Source organism: Acomys minous, assembly GCF_964271855.1.
Source record: "Acomys minous genome assembly, chromosome: 1".
Lineage (NCBI taxonomy): Eukaryota > Metazoa > Chordata > Mammalia > Rodentia > Muridae > Acomys > Acomys minous.
In genome coordinates this window covers 17428491-17442521 of record NC_140483.1, presented here as the reverse complement: position 1 = coordinate 17442521, position 14031 = coordinate 17428491, and the positions used below count along the sequence as shown (strand labels likewise).

Below are 14031 nucleotides of genomic sequence, written 5' to 3'. Positions count from 1 at the left end.
TTAAATACAATTTAGTACATAAAGAAGTTGTTTCAAATTTTTTATAGTAATAAAAGATATTGTTTATAATTCCTACTAAACTATATACTAATCTGGAGCACCAAGGAAATAAAAGTTGTGTTCTCTTTCTTCACTGGCTCAGGAGCTCAATGAAAGGGTATTTTTTTCATGACTGCTCACTTTCCAGTTAGCTTTCATGAGACTGAAGGCACAGGGTAGAAACCCCAGAGCTATTTCTCCTTAAGGAAAACATTTGATTTCCAAGTTTCTGAAATGTCTAAAATGTTGTTACTAACAAGGTAAAATTTCGTCTATAAAGTGTATCAATCAGCACTCCTTCCTGAGTCCCACAAACATCCAGTACTGAAGTGCGGGTCAACTCTTTGGTTTTAAGGAACTTTAGGTTTATGAAGTTATGCATACAATAAGAATAAAGGCTGACATCACTCTCAAAAGCAGTTTTCAGCATAGTCTTCTAGACAAATAAATCTGTATTTAAAAGGAGAATAAGTCATCATCATTTCTACCTTTCTTTTATGGTGGGTTGTAGAGGCGTCCATCTCTTCCTCTCCTATATTATCAATTTGTGAAGTTGGACTACAGTTCATTCTCTCCTCTTCTTGCCTCTGCAGTCGGTCGGCTACAGCCTGGATAGCTTCTGTCCATTCTTCTCTATAAAAGTGAATCCAACTTCTCATTAACAGAAGACAGTAAGTAAGTTACTTAAACCTTTATAATTTTTTTTATTTAATTGATTTGTTCAGATTACATCTCAATTGTTATTCTTTCACTTGTATCTTCCCGTTCCCCTCTCCCTCCCTCTATCACCCTAGTCCCCTCCCCTAGGTTTGTGACAGAAGGGGACACCCCCACACCTTATAGTCACAGCCTATCAGTCTTATCCTGGTAGCCTGCTTATCCTTCCCCTGAGTGCCACCAGGCCTCCCCACCAAGGGGAAGTGATCAAATATGGGGCACCAGAGTTCACGTCAGAGTCAGTCCCCACTCTCCACACAGCTGTGGAGAATGTCCTGTCCATTGGCTAGATCTGAGTAGGGGTTCAATGCTTCCTGCATTTATTGTCCTTGGTTGGTGCGGCAATTTGAGCAGACCACCCCCCCCCCAAGAAGAACCTTTACAAATTTTAAGATGAATGCAAATAGCCTACTGTGTAGCCACCCTCTCTGCCACCATCATCCCTAGGTGATGATAATTCTAAAAGCCTAAAGTCACGAGTAGCACTTATACAGGAATTATTTTATGTTCACTTAATATTGCATATATTGTGTTTGTATACACACACACACACACACTCTCTCTCTCTCTCTCTCTCTCTCTCTCTCTCTCTCTCTCTCTCTCTCTCACCCGCATACTCAATTTAGTTGAAGTTACTTTGGGGTGACAAAACTCTCCCCAATCCATAGACTATCAACAAAAACCTTAAGTGCAAGGCACGGAAAAACTCCTCTTGAGCTATTAGTAGGGGAGTACAAGAGACGCCTAAACAATATAGGCTATTGCTGTGGCCCGTTGTTCCCTTCCAGAAAAGCCAGGTAAAACCATATTGAAGATATTACACACTTAAGACATAGGATTCAGCGGAATCAATCACAATCTGATTCGTTCCTGATAACTAGTTATCACAGATCTGAAGGAGCTAAGCAAGCTGCCAAAAGAGAAAGTAATCAATACTCCTACCTAGCTGTAATGCCTACAAGCCCCAACAATGACCAGAACATCAATATATGATGAAAAGTCAAATAGTAGCCCTTATACCCTCGGGATAACTAACAAACATCCAACTGGTCATAAGGCTCATTCAATAGGAGAAAAATCATTCCTGGTATTGTAAACTCAACTAACTAGCTGTGGTTGGTGAGTTCATGAACCCCAGAGAAGAATCAACTACAGCTACATTCCTAAACCAGTAAAACCTCTAACTGCATTCTAAATAGTTATCCCTTAAACCACAGGTAAGTATAGCTCTCACCTCTCCCTGAACAAAGAAACTATTTGCAGCAGGTGGAGACTATTACAATTACAGCTAGTAAAAATTCCGACAATTGACCATTTAATATATTTACAATACAACCCCTATACATAGACTCATGGGGTGGAAGGACAGGAGTCAGAGGACCAGGACATTTACTGCTAAATAGTAACTTCTTAAGAAAGAAAGGGAACACAAAATAGAGGTAGGTATGGAGGAGAAGAAGAGTAGATCTGGGAGTTTTGTGGATGAATGGAATGTGTATATGGTTAAAATACACTGATGAAATTCTCAAAAACATGATTAAACAATTATCTAAAAATAAAATACTAACTCTTAAAAAAGAAAAAGACATTAAAAGTTTAGTTAAAAAGTGTTGAAACTACAATTAAATTTTATTTGCACACATGCTACCAATTGATAAAAAATATTACCCTAAAATTTGATGATTCCTTTTTTTAAGTTCACCTACTAAGTCATCTCAATGATACCTCTAACTAAAGATATTTTCATTTGACATTCATTTTTGAAACATATGCTTGTTTTGTGGGACTTACTTATGTTCAGCATTCAGAGTGTATGATTCTATTACAACCCCCCATTATTATTTTATTTGGTATGTTTTCTTATATCAATTTTTCTATTGTTATGAGTTTTGCTCTACTCACTGCTCCTTTAAAGAAGAACATTCCTTCTCATTCACTTTGGTTTTTAAGAACACTGGACTAGAAATTTTCTTTGTATTTTACTCACTTGCTATTTATTGAATTTCTGATCCTATGGTTTTGTATCTTTAGACATGCTCATTTTGATAGTACTAATTGGATTCAATGAATTACCATTTTTTAAAAGAAGAAAACATGAAGTCAGGAAGGATACAGGGTGGACGGTGATCCAGGGTAATTTGGAGGGGAGGAAGAGTGGAATGGTTATAATCAAAATATATCATATACATTTACAAAATGCTCAAAGAACACACACATTCTAAAGTTAGAATAACTGAAGCAATATGAAATCTAAGTGAAGACACAGAATGACAGAAACAGATTGATCAAAAAAATTTTTTAAATGCATACAGAGTCATCTTCAACAAGGGTGCCACAACTACATAAAGCCAAAAGGAGACTTTCTTCTAGAACTATTTGTCGAAGAAATATCAATATGAGAAAGAATGATATGTGATTTATTTTAAACCACACATATGTACATCAAAATATAGACCTAAAGTTACAAAGCTAGAAGAAAACAAAGATGAAATCTTTATTACACCTATCTTAGCAGTGATCTTGTATCTATATATATGTAAGAAAAGGTTTTTTTTTTTTAAAGTAATTCTCCAAGTTTGAGGCTAGACTGATCTACACAGCCAGCTCCAGCCTAGCTAGAACTACACCCTGGCAATATGAAACTCTGTGTTTCCACACACCCTCCCCCCACAAAATGAGGGGTTGGTTCCCACATTTTGATAAGAAACTATTATAAATCAATAGCCCAAAACAAACAAAACAAATAAGCAATCCAATGAAAACTAAAAGACTTAAATGGCATTTCTCCAAAGTCATAAAAGGGCCCCACAGGTATAAAAACTTGTTGTTCTGAGCATTTACTGCTACAAATTTATAAAAAGAAAACAGATAATGAGAGGTGTTAGTGATGGTGCCAGTGGTAGGTGCTGTGAAAAAGAGTATGGCAGATCTTTCAAAAATTTAAAAATACCCTGTGGTCCATGCATGACATTTCTGGACATTTACTCAAAAGAATCAGCCGTTCAAAAAGGCAATTTCTTGCCCATGTTCATTGTAGTACTATTCAGAAATGTCTACAGGTGGAAAAACCCAACATGTCTATCAACTGATAAATGAATAAAGAAAATATAACATTTACACATAGTAGAATATTCACTCTTAATAAAGAAAAAATCCTGTCACTTAGGCAACATGGAGGTAGAGATCACTATGCTAAGAAAGCTAAGCAGAAAAAGGACCACGTTATCTCATGTGTACGGGGAATCTAAGTGTTGATCTAAGTTTGAAGAGGATAGTGATGATAAAAGGCAACATAGACTGTAGAGAAGAGAGATGGATAGAAAAAAGTTGATTGGTGAATATCAGTACAGTAGGACAGGAGCAAAAACTTATGATGTGTTAGTGTACAGTTGGGTGACCACAGAGGGTAATGTACTATGCATTTCTAAGAATCACCTTAAATAACTGTTTGAGGAGATACATATAATTTATACATCTATTAAAATATTATGTGCTATGCACTAACATATATAATTTTGTTTTCAACTATTAAGTTACATAAACTGAATTTTAAAAACATAAGAGCAGCAAAATGTCTAAGAACATTTTTATTGAAAAAGTAAAAGATAATATGGGAAGCTACTTCAACTTAAAGGAGTAACAAAGTTTTTTCAATTAAAATCAGTATCACTATTAAGGACAAAAGAAAATATGAAAGTGCGCGTGCACGCACGCATACACACACACACACACACACACACACACACACACACAGCCAAGCACACAAGCATACTTGTGCACACATCCACATATGCATAACTTAATAATTGTGAAAAAAGAATGAATCAGTAAGATCTGACGCATTAGACTCTCCACTTAAAAAAAATTTCCCAATTTTATATTATCAATTGAAATAAATGTAGCACACACTAGAAGAATCCATCTAGTTTGTAACACAAAAGGAAATCAGATTGGGGCCAGAATATTACAGGGAATTTCTAACTCTCTCTAAGATACCTCTAAGCCCTCTCTCACATTAGATGAGAACTCTATGTAATCTCCAGGCAGCGTATGCTCCACGAATGTAGAAAAGCATACTCCAAAGGCAAACTCAGTAGGTTAATTCCCACTCTCTTACATGTAAGAAAAACGTGATGCTTCAGATGAGTAGACAGACCCTGAGAAATGTCAGGGGACTTCAGAGGCTTGAAACCTGACTCAGGAAGTTAAGGCAAAAGGACTGATAAAGTGAGGCCAACCTGAGTGACACAGTAAGCTTCAGGCCAACCTGGACTGCAGAGCAATAAGCTGTCTAAGACCCACAAACCCAAATCTAAAAGATCTAGTTTATCCACAGCTTCAGGAGAAAAACTGGCAAAATGAATCAAACTTCAGTAAAAATGTTAAATATCCACTCATAATAACATTTTTCAAAGAAATACAATGACAGGGGAGCAATGCATTAATTTAGTCATCTAGCAAACACTTTTTCATCACATCTTGGACTGTGTGCTGAAGACTTTAAAGGAAAAAAAACTAAACTGGATATGATCCTTACTGCAAAAAGATCATAAAAGCAAACCAAAACTGGGGAGGGGCTGCAGAGATGGCTCAGAGGGTACAAGCACTGCCTGCTCTTCCAGAGGACCCAGGTTTGATTCCTAGCACTCACAGGGAGCTCACAACCTTCTACCTGGAACTCCAGTTCCAAGAGCTATGAAACATTCTTCAGGTCTCCATAGCATGGTACATGGACATACTGCAGGCAACACACACACATAAAATGGAAAAGAAAAAAGAACAAAGCTTTGTAACTATGTAACCAGGGAACTACCAAGCCTACCAAAATCAGGATAAGTACTGGGGGAAATCACTGCTTGACACTAAGACCCAAAAGGCACGAAAACTCCTGACCACAGCTCTATGTAGAGCACAAGCAAATGAAGAACTCAGTGCACAGAATGCCCAGGGTAGCTGAGGTAAAGGTAAAGGAGAGTTAGGTACAGTATTGTAGGAGGTCGGAGGGGACACATAACCCTTATGCACTCTGAATGAAAGAACAATACTGAAGTATAGAAAAGAAAATATTATTAGTGCTAAACTGGTATTTTCTATAATCTCTCAAGTAAAGGCATCATGATTAAGATAAGAAAATGCTAGGGAAAGCCAGGCATAGTGGAGGACATCTATAATCTCAGGACTCAGGTAAGCAGAGATAAGCAGATCTCTGTGAGTTTTGAGGCCAGCCTGGTCCTCAGAGTGAGTTCCAGGATAGCCATGGCTATTCAGAAAAACCTTGTCTCAAATAAACTGGAATAAAAATGCTAGGGATAAGTCTGCGACTCAATGAGGGAGTACTCAACTAGCATGTACAAAGCCCTTGGTTCAATACAGGATATTTCAAAACACAGCAAAAACTTTTGTCATTGATCATTTATTAGGATTTTAAAAGATTATTTTGTTTTCATTAAAGTCTTAGAGAAGCGTGTTAGAATAAATTATTCACTTAGAAAGAGAGACTATTAATATCCTTAATAACATCTGTAGGAAACTAACTTGATGATTAAGGTTACTAGACCTAACTCATCATCAGGCTATCAAATAAAAGAATATTAAGATAGAACTAGAAAGTGAGAAAATAGGTACAAAACAGTATATCAAAATAGTAGAAATATAGCCTCGTGGATGCCATAAAGCTCATCAATATCACGATGTTGTTGCTCATCAATCACAAGACATTGACTAGTAACACTAATCAATCTTACTATTTACTGATATTCTAAACTTAAGACACAAATCTCAGAATCCTTCCCAACATAATATTCCAGACAGTCATCTGAAACTAACACGCATAGAGGCAGGAATGCTGCTTTAAAACATTTACTACCACATTTCATTCAGAATTTCAAACATGAGTACAATCAATTGTATACACTACAAGACAACTTCTATATAAAATATGCTTAATTTTTAAAAATATTTGTGTACCATTTTCTCTGAAAAAGTTTGTTTTAAAACAGTCCAAGAGTGATTTACCAAGAGTATGTTTCCTGCTCCTATTAAACATACAAGCCAACATGATCAGAACAATAAATTGTATTACAAATAGATTTATATCTAATTATAAATAGTGTATCCAGCCACAAATACATCTTTAGACTATCTTTTTCATAATAAAAATGAACAAATCTCTTACCTTTCCTCTGGTGTATCTACATGAAATGTTCTCTCTATAACAGTGGTCCACTGAAGACATCTGATAATAAATGTATTTGGCTTTGGTCGTTCTGTTTTCATTAACTGGCATTCTGTAAATAAAATACGCAAGTACTTAAACCATTAAGTAAATAGTTGACAACTACAGTGTTTTCTAAACAAAATGCACAGAAATCGATAAGTTTTTCACAAATATGTACTCAATGTTATTCATAACCGGACAGCAGTCTATCACCACTCTGACCAGTTCAACCTGCTAAACTAGACAAAGACATCCTGTTCTTCCTCTATCATTAACTTTTGCTTCAGCGGCTTCTATCTGAAATACCCATTTATTTTACCTCTTTAAATTTGCAAGCCCCAACTGTCATAGCAGTACCGATCCTTTAAAGTCTACATGAAATCATATTCACTCCATCAAATTTTTGTTTACTTTTGGGCACAGATTTGCCATTTCTTCCCCTATAGTTTCATTTACTTATTATTATGCCCCTTGTTTTGCACTTGACATCATATTGTAGTATTGAAAAACGTAAAAGGGTAGCATTTATCCCTGTGAACTCTTCTGAAACAATAAACTGCTTTTAATTCTTCATGTACATAGTCACTAGGATCATGTAGTCAGGAACTGATCAGGTTCTGTTGGGGAATATCTAGGAAGACTTCAAAGAAAAGAAGCATAGTATAATGTTGGAAATATGAGCTTCAGAGCTCCCAGGCCTCTCTCACAGGGGAAAGGAAAGCAGAAGACACTTATAAAAGGTAAGCCAAGTACAACATGAGTAGTCCTACCCTTAGTAAGAGCCCATAACTCTCACCCGCCTAAAATCCAATTACGGGTTTGATAAGACAGTGACTGCTTTAGGCAATGGGTCAGAGGTCGAAAGAACTCCCACTATGTTACTCTATATGACTGGAAGGGCAGTGGCAAAGCACTATCATGAAAGAATAACTATTGTTTAAAAAATCAAAAAGCTGAGCTACCCTGGGAGACTGCACACAGCCATCAAACATAGATCAGGGAGTCTTCATTTGGCCTGCCACAACCCCAGAGTAAGGCAGTCATGCAGAACGAGGTCAGACACTGACATGTACAAGAACATGTGTAGCAAGGGCTCCAAAAAAGGAGGAAGTGCTGGGGAAAGATTCCATTAGCTGAGAATCACCCTGGGGAGTCTAAGAAATCCAAGCCTAAAGCAAGCAGGAAGATAAAACTCTGGAGTCATCTATCTTGAAAGTACAAAGGCAAGTATTCTGCCTGTATGAAGCCCAGTATCCCAGCTGATTCCAACAGTGCTATCACATGTGGAAATCACAACCTAAAAAATTAGCCACCCCCAGAGCACGTGAACGAGAAAAGGGGTAGAATCTCAGTACAACACGATAGCCTGCCCAGCCCACACGACTGCAGTTAAGTGTGGTGTGCAGAGCACGAACATCAGATACTTGTCCAGTGCAGCCTAAACAACAGCATAAGCCAGAGAAAAAGACAAAAGTCCTCAAGCTCAACAAACCCTCCCAACATATTATACACACCTAGCACACTATAGGTTCCAAGACACAGAAAGAAACTGCTCCAACAGCTCACCTTTTCTTTTAATTTTTGTATTCCTCTTTTCCTTTTTACTAAACTTTCAACAGTACTTTTAGTGTATTTTTTACATCATGCTATTTGTTATTCTTTTATATATTAATTTAATTTTTATGTATTGTTAGTCACTCTTTTTTTCTTCTCTTCTGCTTCCACATGATTCTTCCCCTTCTCCCTTTCTCTACTTTTAAAACTATTTGGATGCATTGAATTAAAAAATACATTTTCACATTTTTATTACTTGCCTTCATTTAACTAATCTTGTTTATGAAAACTATATCACTGGTGGTTATTTCCTTTTTTTCCCCACTTTAATCTCTTGCTTTTATACACCATCATAGCATTCTCTTAAATAAAAAGCCCCCATATATTCGTTTGTTGAAATGTTTGTTCCTCAGTTTGAAATGATTGTAAGTCATGGCCTTGCTGGAAAAGGTGTGCCACTAGATCTGGGCTTTGAGGTTTCAAAAGCCTGTTCCATTCCCAGTATCCCACCCTCTGCCCCACCCCACTCTCTTTCCTGCCTCATGCTCCTGAGTCAGATGTGAGCTCTTGGCTAGTGCTCCAGCACCCAGCCTGCCTGCCTGCTGTTACCATGGCTCCTGTCATGATGGTCATAGACTCCAACCCACTGTAACTGTGACACCTAAATTAAAAGGTTTCTTTTATAGTTGCCTTGGACATAGTGCTTTGTTACTGCAGTAGAAAAGTAGCAAAGACACTGTCTTTACTCTATTAATTATGTCAATGCTTATCCTACTTAATTTTTAACTTCATAGAAATCACAGTAGTTTTTCCATTTGCTGGTTTATGGCCAGTACTATATTAGACGGCTTTAATACACATTCAGCATATGCTTGCATTTCTATGAATTGATGATGCTGTTAAAGCAGTTTGGGGTTTTCTGTTTGTTTGTTTTTGTTTTGTGCTTGCTTTCTAAATTGTACTGGGATTAAGCGTTTAAGAATAGCTGCTTGATAAGATCCTCACCCTTGCACCAGCCCCCAAAATAAGAGAAAGCCCTATCAAGAGACGGAAAATTATAGCACAAGAAATATGAAAAACTAAGGTATCATGATTCCTCAAAATGATTAAAAAACAACTACTAAACTACAATATTCTAAAGTATAAAAATGTGGCATGGAAATGTCACAAGATTACAAGTAAAAAAGTCCTAAGAGGATAAAAACAAGCAGATGGAATTCAATGTAGAAACCAAAAAGTAGCATCAGTAACATAGGAAGAAGAAAAACAACATGAAAATTAAGGAGGAATAATCAGCAATCCTAGTTTTTTAAAAGTCCAAATAGATAAAAAAAATCAAAAAAGAAACTGATATCGAGGAAGGTTAACTGGAAATGAAAATTTAATTGGGGGTGGCGGGGAAGAAAGCGCATAGCAGAAAACACCAGCAATAGACTTGACCAAGCAGAAGACAAAAAACAAAAACAAGCAAACAAACAAAAACAAATTAGAGATAAACTACAAGGTCAACAAAGAAATACAACTAAACATCAATAAGAGAAAGTAAAAAAATTGGGCATACCACAACATCTAATTCTGAACTCTATTAATCCACAGAATAGAAAGATCTGATGTAAACAGTAAAAGAATTAAAATGTATTCCAAAATCTATAGAGACAGACATCCAAACAAAAGAGATTTAATTCCAGAAATGGGAATCTCTTCAGAACACAGTAAATTAAAAAAAAAATCTAATATAGAAAAACAGCATTAAAAGACATATGTGAAAAAAAACCTACAACTCATAAATGCAAACATCAGAATTTAGAATAAAACCACATCTTTTAGTATTATCTTTAAAAGTCAAGATACACGGAACTTTGCTACATTCAGCAAAGATAGCTGTGAAATTTGACAAAGCCAAAGAGAAACTTAAAAGACAAACACAAATCAAAGCAGCTGGTCACCAGCAGGTCAGCAATTTACTACTTTAAATATTTTCCTGCTTAGTATCCCTTTTTCTGTTTAGGTAAGATCTCATGCACCCCAGGCTGGTCTCAAACACACTTTTTAGCTGAAAATGACCCTGAACTTCTGATCATCTTGCCTCAGTGTTGAGATTACAGTCCTGTATCAACATACTCAGTTTTACAAGATTGGGACGGAACCTTCGGCTTTATGAATTCTAGGAAAGACATCTGCCAACTAACCTATTTTTAAAACTTATACCAGAATTTCTTTAGCTCTTGTCAGTCCGTGACAATTTTGTTCATTCCTTCATCACAAAAACTTCTAATATTTGTAAGGTAAACAATAAATCTGCAAATAATGCAGACTATAATGAAGTCCAAAAAGAACAATGCAATGTTACTTTAAAGGTACTTATGCATATTTTAAGTTATCTTATAAACTAGCCTATAGAAAGAGAATCTATCAGCACGCATTTTGGAAACAGTAACTGTTTCTAGTTAGATGATTCAATTACCATGAGCTATTCTGGCATGTTTCAAAAGCTCTGCCATTTTACAACATACAAAATATCTAAAAATGCAACCATGGTAATAGATTCTGAGTGCATGGGTTGGGGGTAAGAGAGAAAGACAATGGCAAATTGGTCCAAAAGGACACTGAGACTTCATAGTTGGAAGACTATTGTGCTGACAATTAGTAACAGAGGAAGCAGAGCACAAAACAAATGAATGAAAAAGGCTGAACTTGCAGTGAAAGGCCTTATTATAGTGCAGAAACATTGTTGTAATAAAGGGGCAATGTACTCTCCTCTATGGAACTTCCAAACAGCACCCCAAACTCTTTTCTCTTCCTCTGCATTGCATTTTTTTCATTAGCATCTGCTTGATTATGTATTATTTCAAACCCAAAACAATTCCTCTATATCGTTTCTAAATACTGAGGTTGAAAGGCCCTTCCTTCCACGCTGGCCTTAGGCCTCATTTAACATTGCTAGAAATGTAACAAATGCTTTTAAATCAACACAGATCCGTATCTGTGGTGGAGGGGCAGAGTAAGGCAGTGATTCAGCACTAACAATTCAGGAGAGGTGACAAACGTGGACCTCAAACACAATTTGCCAAAATGTTGATAATTATCAAGAATATCCAGATGATTTTGCATCTAAAACTCAATGTCTGTGCTGTGGCTCCTGTTATAATTTGAAGAGCAATACTGAATGTTTTATCAACTAATAATTTCTCAGCGCTGTTACACTTTCCTCAGATGGATGTGTCCACAACTCTGAAATGTATCTTTGCAGAGTAGATGAGAAAGACAAGGTTGGACCCGTAACACTGACAAGCTAGTTTAGAGGCCCAGTAAGCATATACCTCCTGAACCCCCTAGAAAAACTGCCACCCTGAAGCCCTAAGCAGTTAGACATGTTGAAGGCAGAAGGGAGAACGGAACTAACACGAGCCCTAACGCTTAAGCACCATGGGTATGCTCACAGTTCTACCACTGAGGCAAGTATTACCATGCTGCAAACATGGTAAAACAGTACTAGTAAAATAAGTAAATAAAATAAAAAGTTTTAAGAGCAGCAATAAGTATGTATAATGCACAGCAACAAGTGCTTAATTAGTGAGTAATTATTATTAGTCTCAACTGAATAATGATTTAATAAGTTGAAATTACCAGTATTTAAAAGTAATGATTTTTGAAATGATTCACCTAAATTCTTTATTCTACATAGAACAAAATTCTGATTCAGGGCAATTATATGATTCAAATTAAACAATATTTTATTACAAAATAAGTAATCCTGACCTATCCTAAATAGGTTCATGATACTTAAAATATACTTTGAAAATATATGTATCTGTCTGAATGCACCATATACCATACCTTCAAGATCACATTTTTCTATGGCTATTAACTACTCATTACCTGAAGAATCTTAACTCCATATATAGAATCAAATTAAATTCAAGCTATGCATTAGACCAGAGCTACCTACTTTGAGGCTCTAAGAACATTTTTATCTCTACAGGTCTACTGTATTATCTGGTTTTTTATAAAATGGGGGAGTAGTATTTAAGCCATGTTTCTTATGGTAAATGTGACTATAAAAAGTAAAATAAGTGATACATAGTAGCTTTTTTTAATGTCAATTCTTTCCTTACTCCCATTAAATCCCAATACCCTATAATCAAGATTCAATTTTTTTTAAAGCCATACACAATCTTCGACATTGTAGAAACTGAAACTTTAAGTTGTAAAAATGATTTACTGAAAAGAAATACAGATAAAAGTATATACACTCAACCAAACGTTTTCCATATATTTCTTTCAGGTCATAACTGATTATAGTTGGAAAGCAACAAGCAAAAGTGTTTTGCTATTCAAATATGAAAGGGTATCACAGAAGGCAATGCAAGGAAGAGTAATACTGTGAGAAAACTACAGGGATCCTTAGCTCTACATCAAGTTGGCTTGGTATCAGTTTAGGCTTACATCTCTTTAGATGGTGACCAACCCATCTTCTCTCTACCCACATTACTTCACCACCCTACCTACACAAAGGATAGGTTTTATGTTCTTAACGAAACATTTCAAGAGATATCTATCCTTTATGAGCTAAAAACTAGAGTTAAAAACAGGTTTTGGGAGGTTTTTTTGTTGTTGTTGTTGTTTAAAAACATTACCCTTAAGGTAGTACTTAAAATACAGTATTTAACTGTGTCAGTAAAATTATTGTATGTTACTAAATGAGACAATAAATAGCAATGATACTACAGAAACTACCCATAAAATGCAGGGTAAGCTCACAGAATTCCTAGGGCCTAATTCTGACTTTGGGAAAAAACAAGTATCTGGGATGATGAAAGCAATCTGTTAACTATTTTAAGTGGCATGTTTCTTTCTCTCAGGTATCCCTCTGTGATGGCTATTTTATATCAACTTGACAAAAGCTAGAGTCATCTGAGGTAAACCCAATTGAGAAAATGCCTCCATACAACTGGTCCATAGGCATTTTCTTAATTAGTGGTTGATGTTAAAGAACCCACCCACTGTGGGTGGTGCTACCCCAGGGCTCTTGGTCCTGGGTTCTATAAGACAGCAACTTGAGCGAGCCAGAGGGAGCAAGCCAGTAAGAAGCACCCTTCCATGACCTCTGCATCAGCTCCTGATTCCAGGTTGCAGACCTGCTTGAATTCCTGACCTCACTGCTTTTGATGATGAACTATTATATGGAACTGTGAATAAAATAAACCCTTTCCTCTCCAAGTTGCTTTTGGTCATGATCTTTCATCACAGCAATTGCAACCCTACGAAACCCTTGTCTCCAATATGTTTCGCTCTATACAGAGGCAGGAAATGACATACCATTGGGCTCTGATGTATCCCTGAGAATTTCATACCTATTTAATTCAAGAGGAAAGATATTCAGGCCAAGTTTCTGAGAAACAATTTTTTAAAATTAGAATGGTACTGTTTCCTAGAATCTAGACTGTCCTTTAAAATGTTACTATTTCTCTAAACAATCTCAATCTCCAGAAAGATTATTCTTG

At 36.2% G+C, this 14031-nt stretch overlaps 1 protein-coding gene across 1 annotated transcript in view; it reads right to left on the bottom strand.

Annotated features, from left to right (window-relative positions):
• Window positions 1-14031, bottom strand: part of AKT3 (AKT serine/threonine kinase 3) — a 212387-nt gene that overhangs the window by 81965 nt on the left and 116391 nt on the right. The window contains exons 4-5 of the mRNA XM_084758568.1: window positions 6932-7043; window positions 528-672 (exon numbers count right to left, since the gene is read on the bottom strand). Coding sequence (XP_084614694.1) covers window positions 528-672; window positions 6932-7043 — 257 coding nt within the window. The remainder of the gene's footprint in view (window positions 1-527; window positions 673-6931; window positions 7044-14031) is intronic.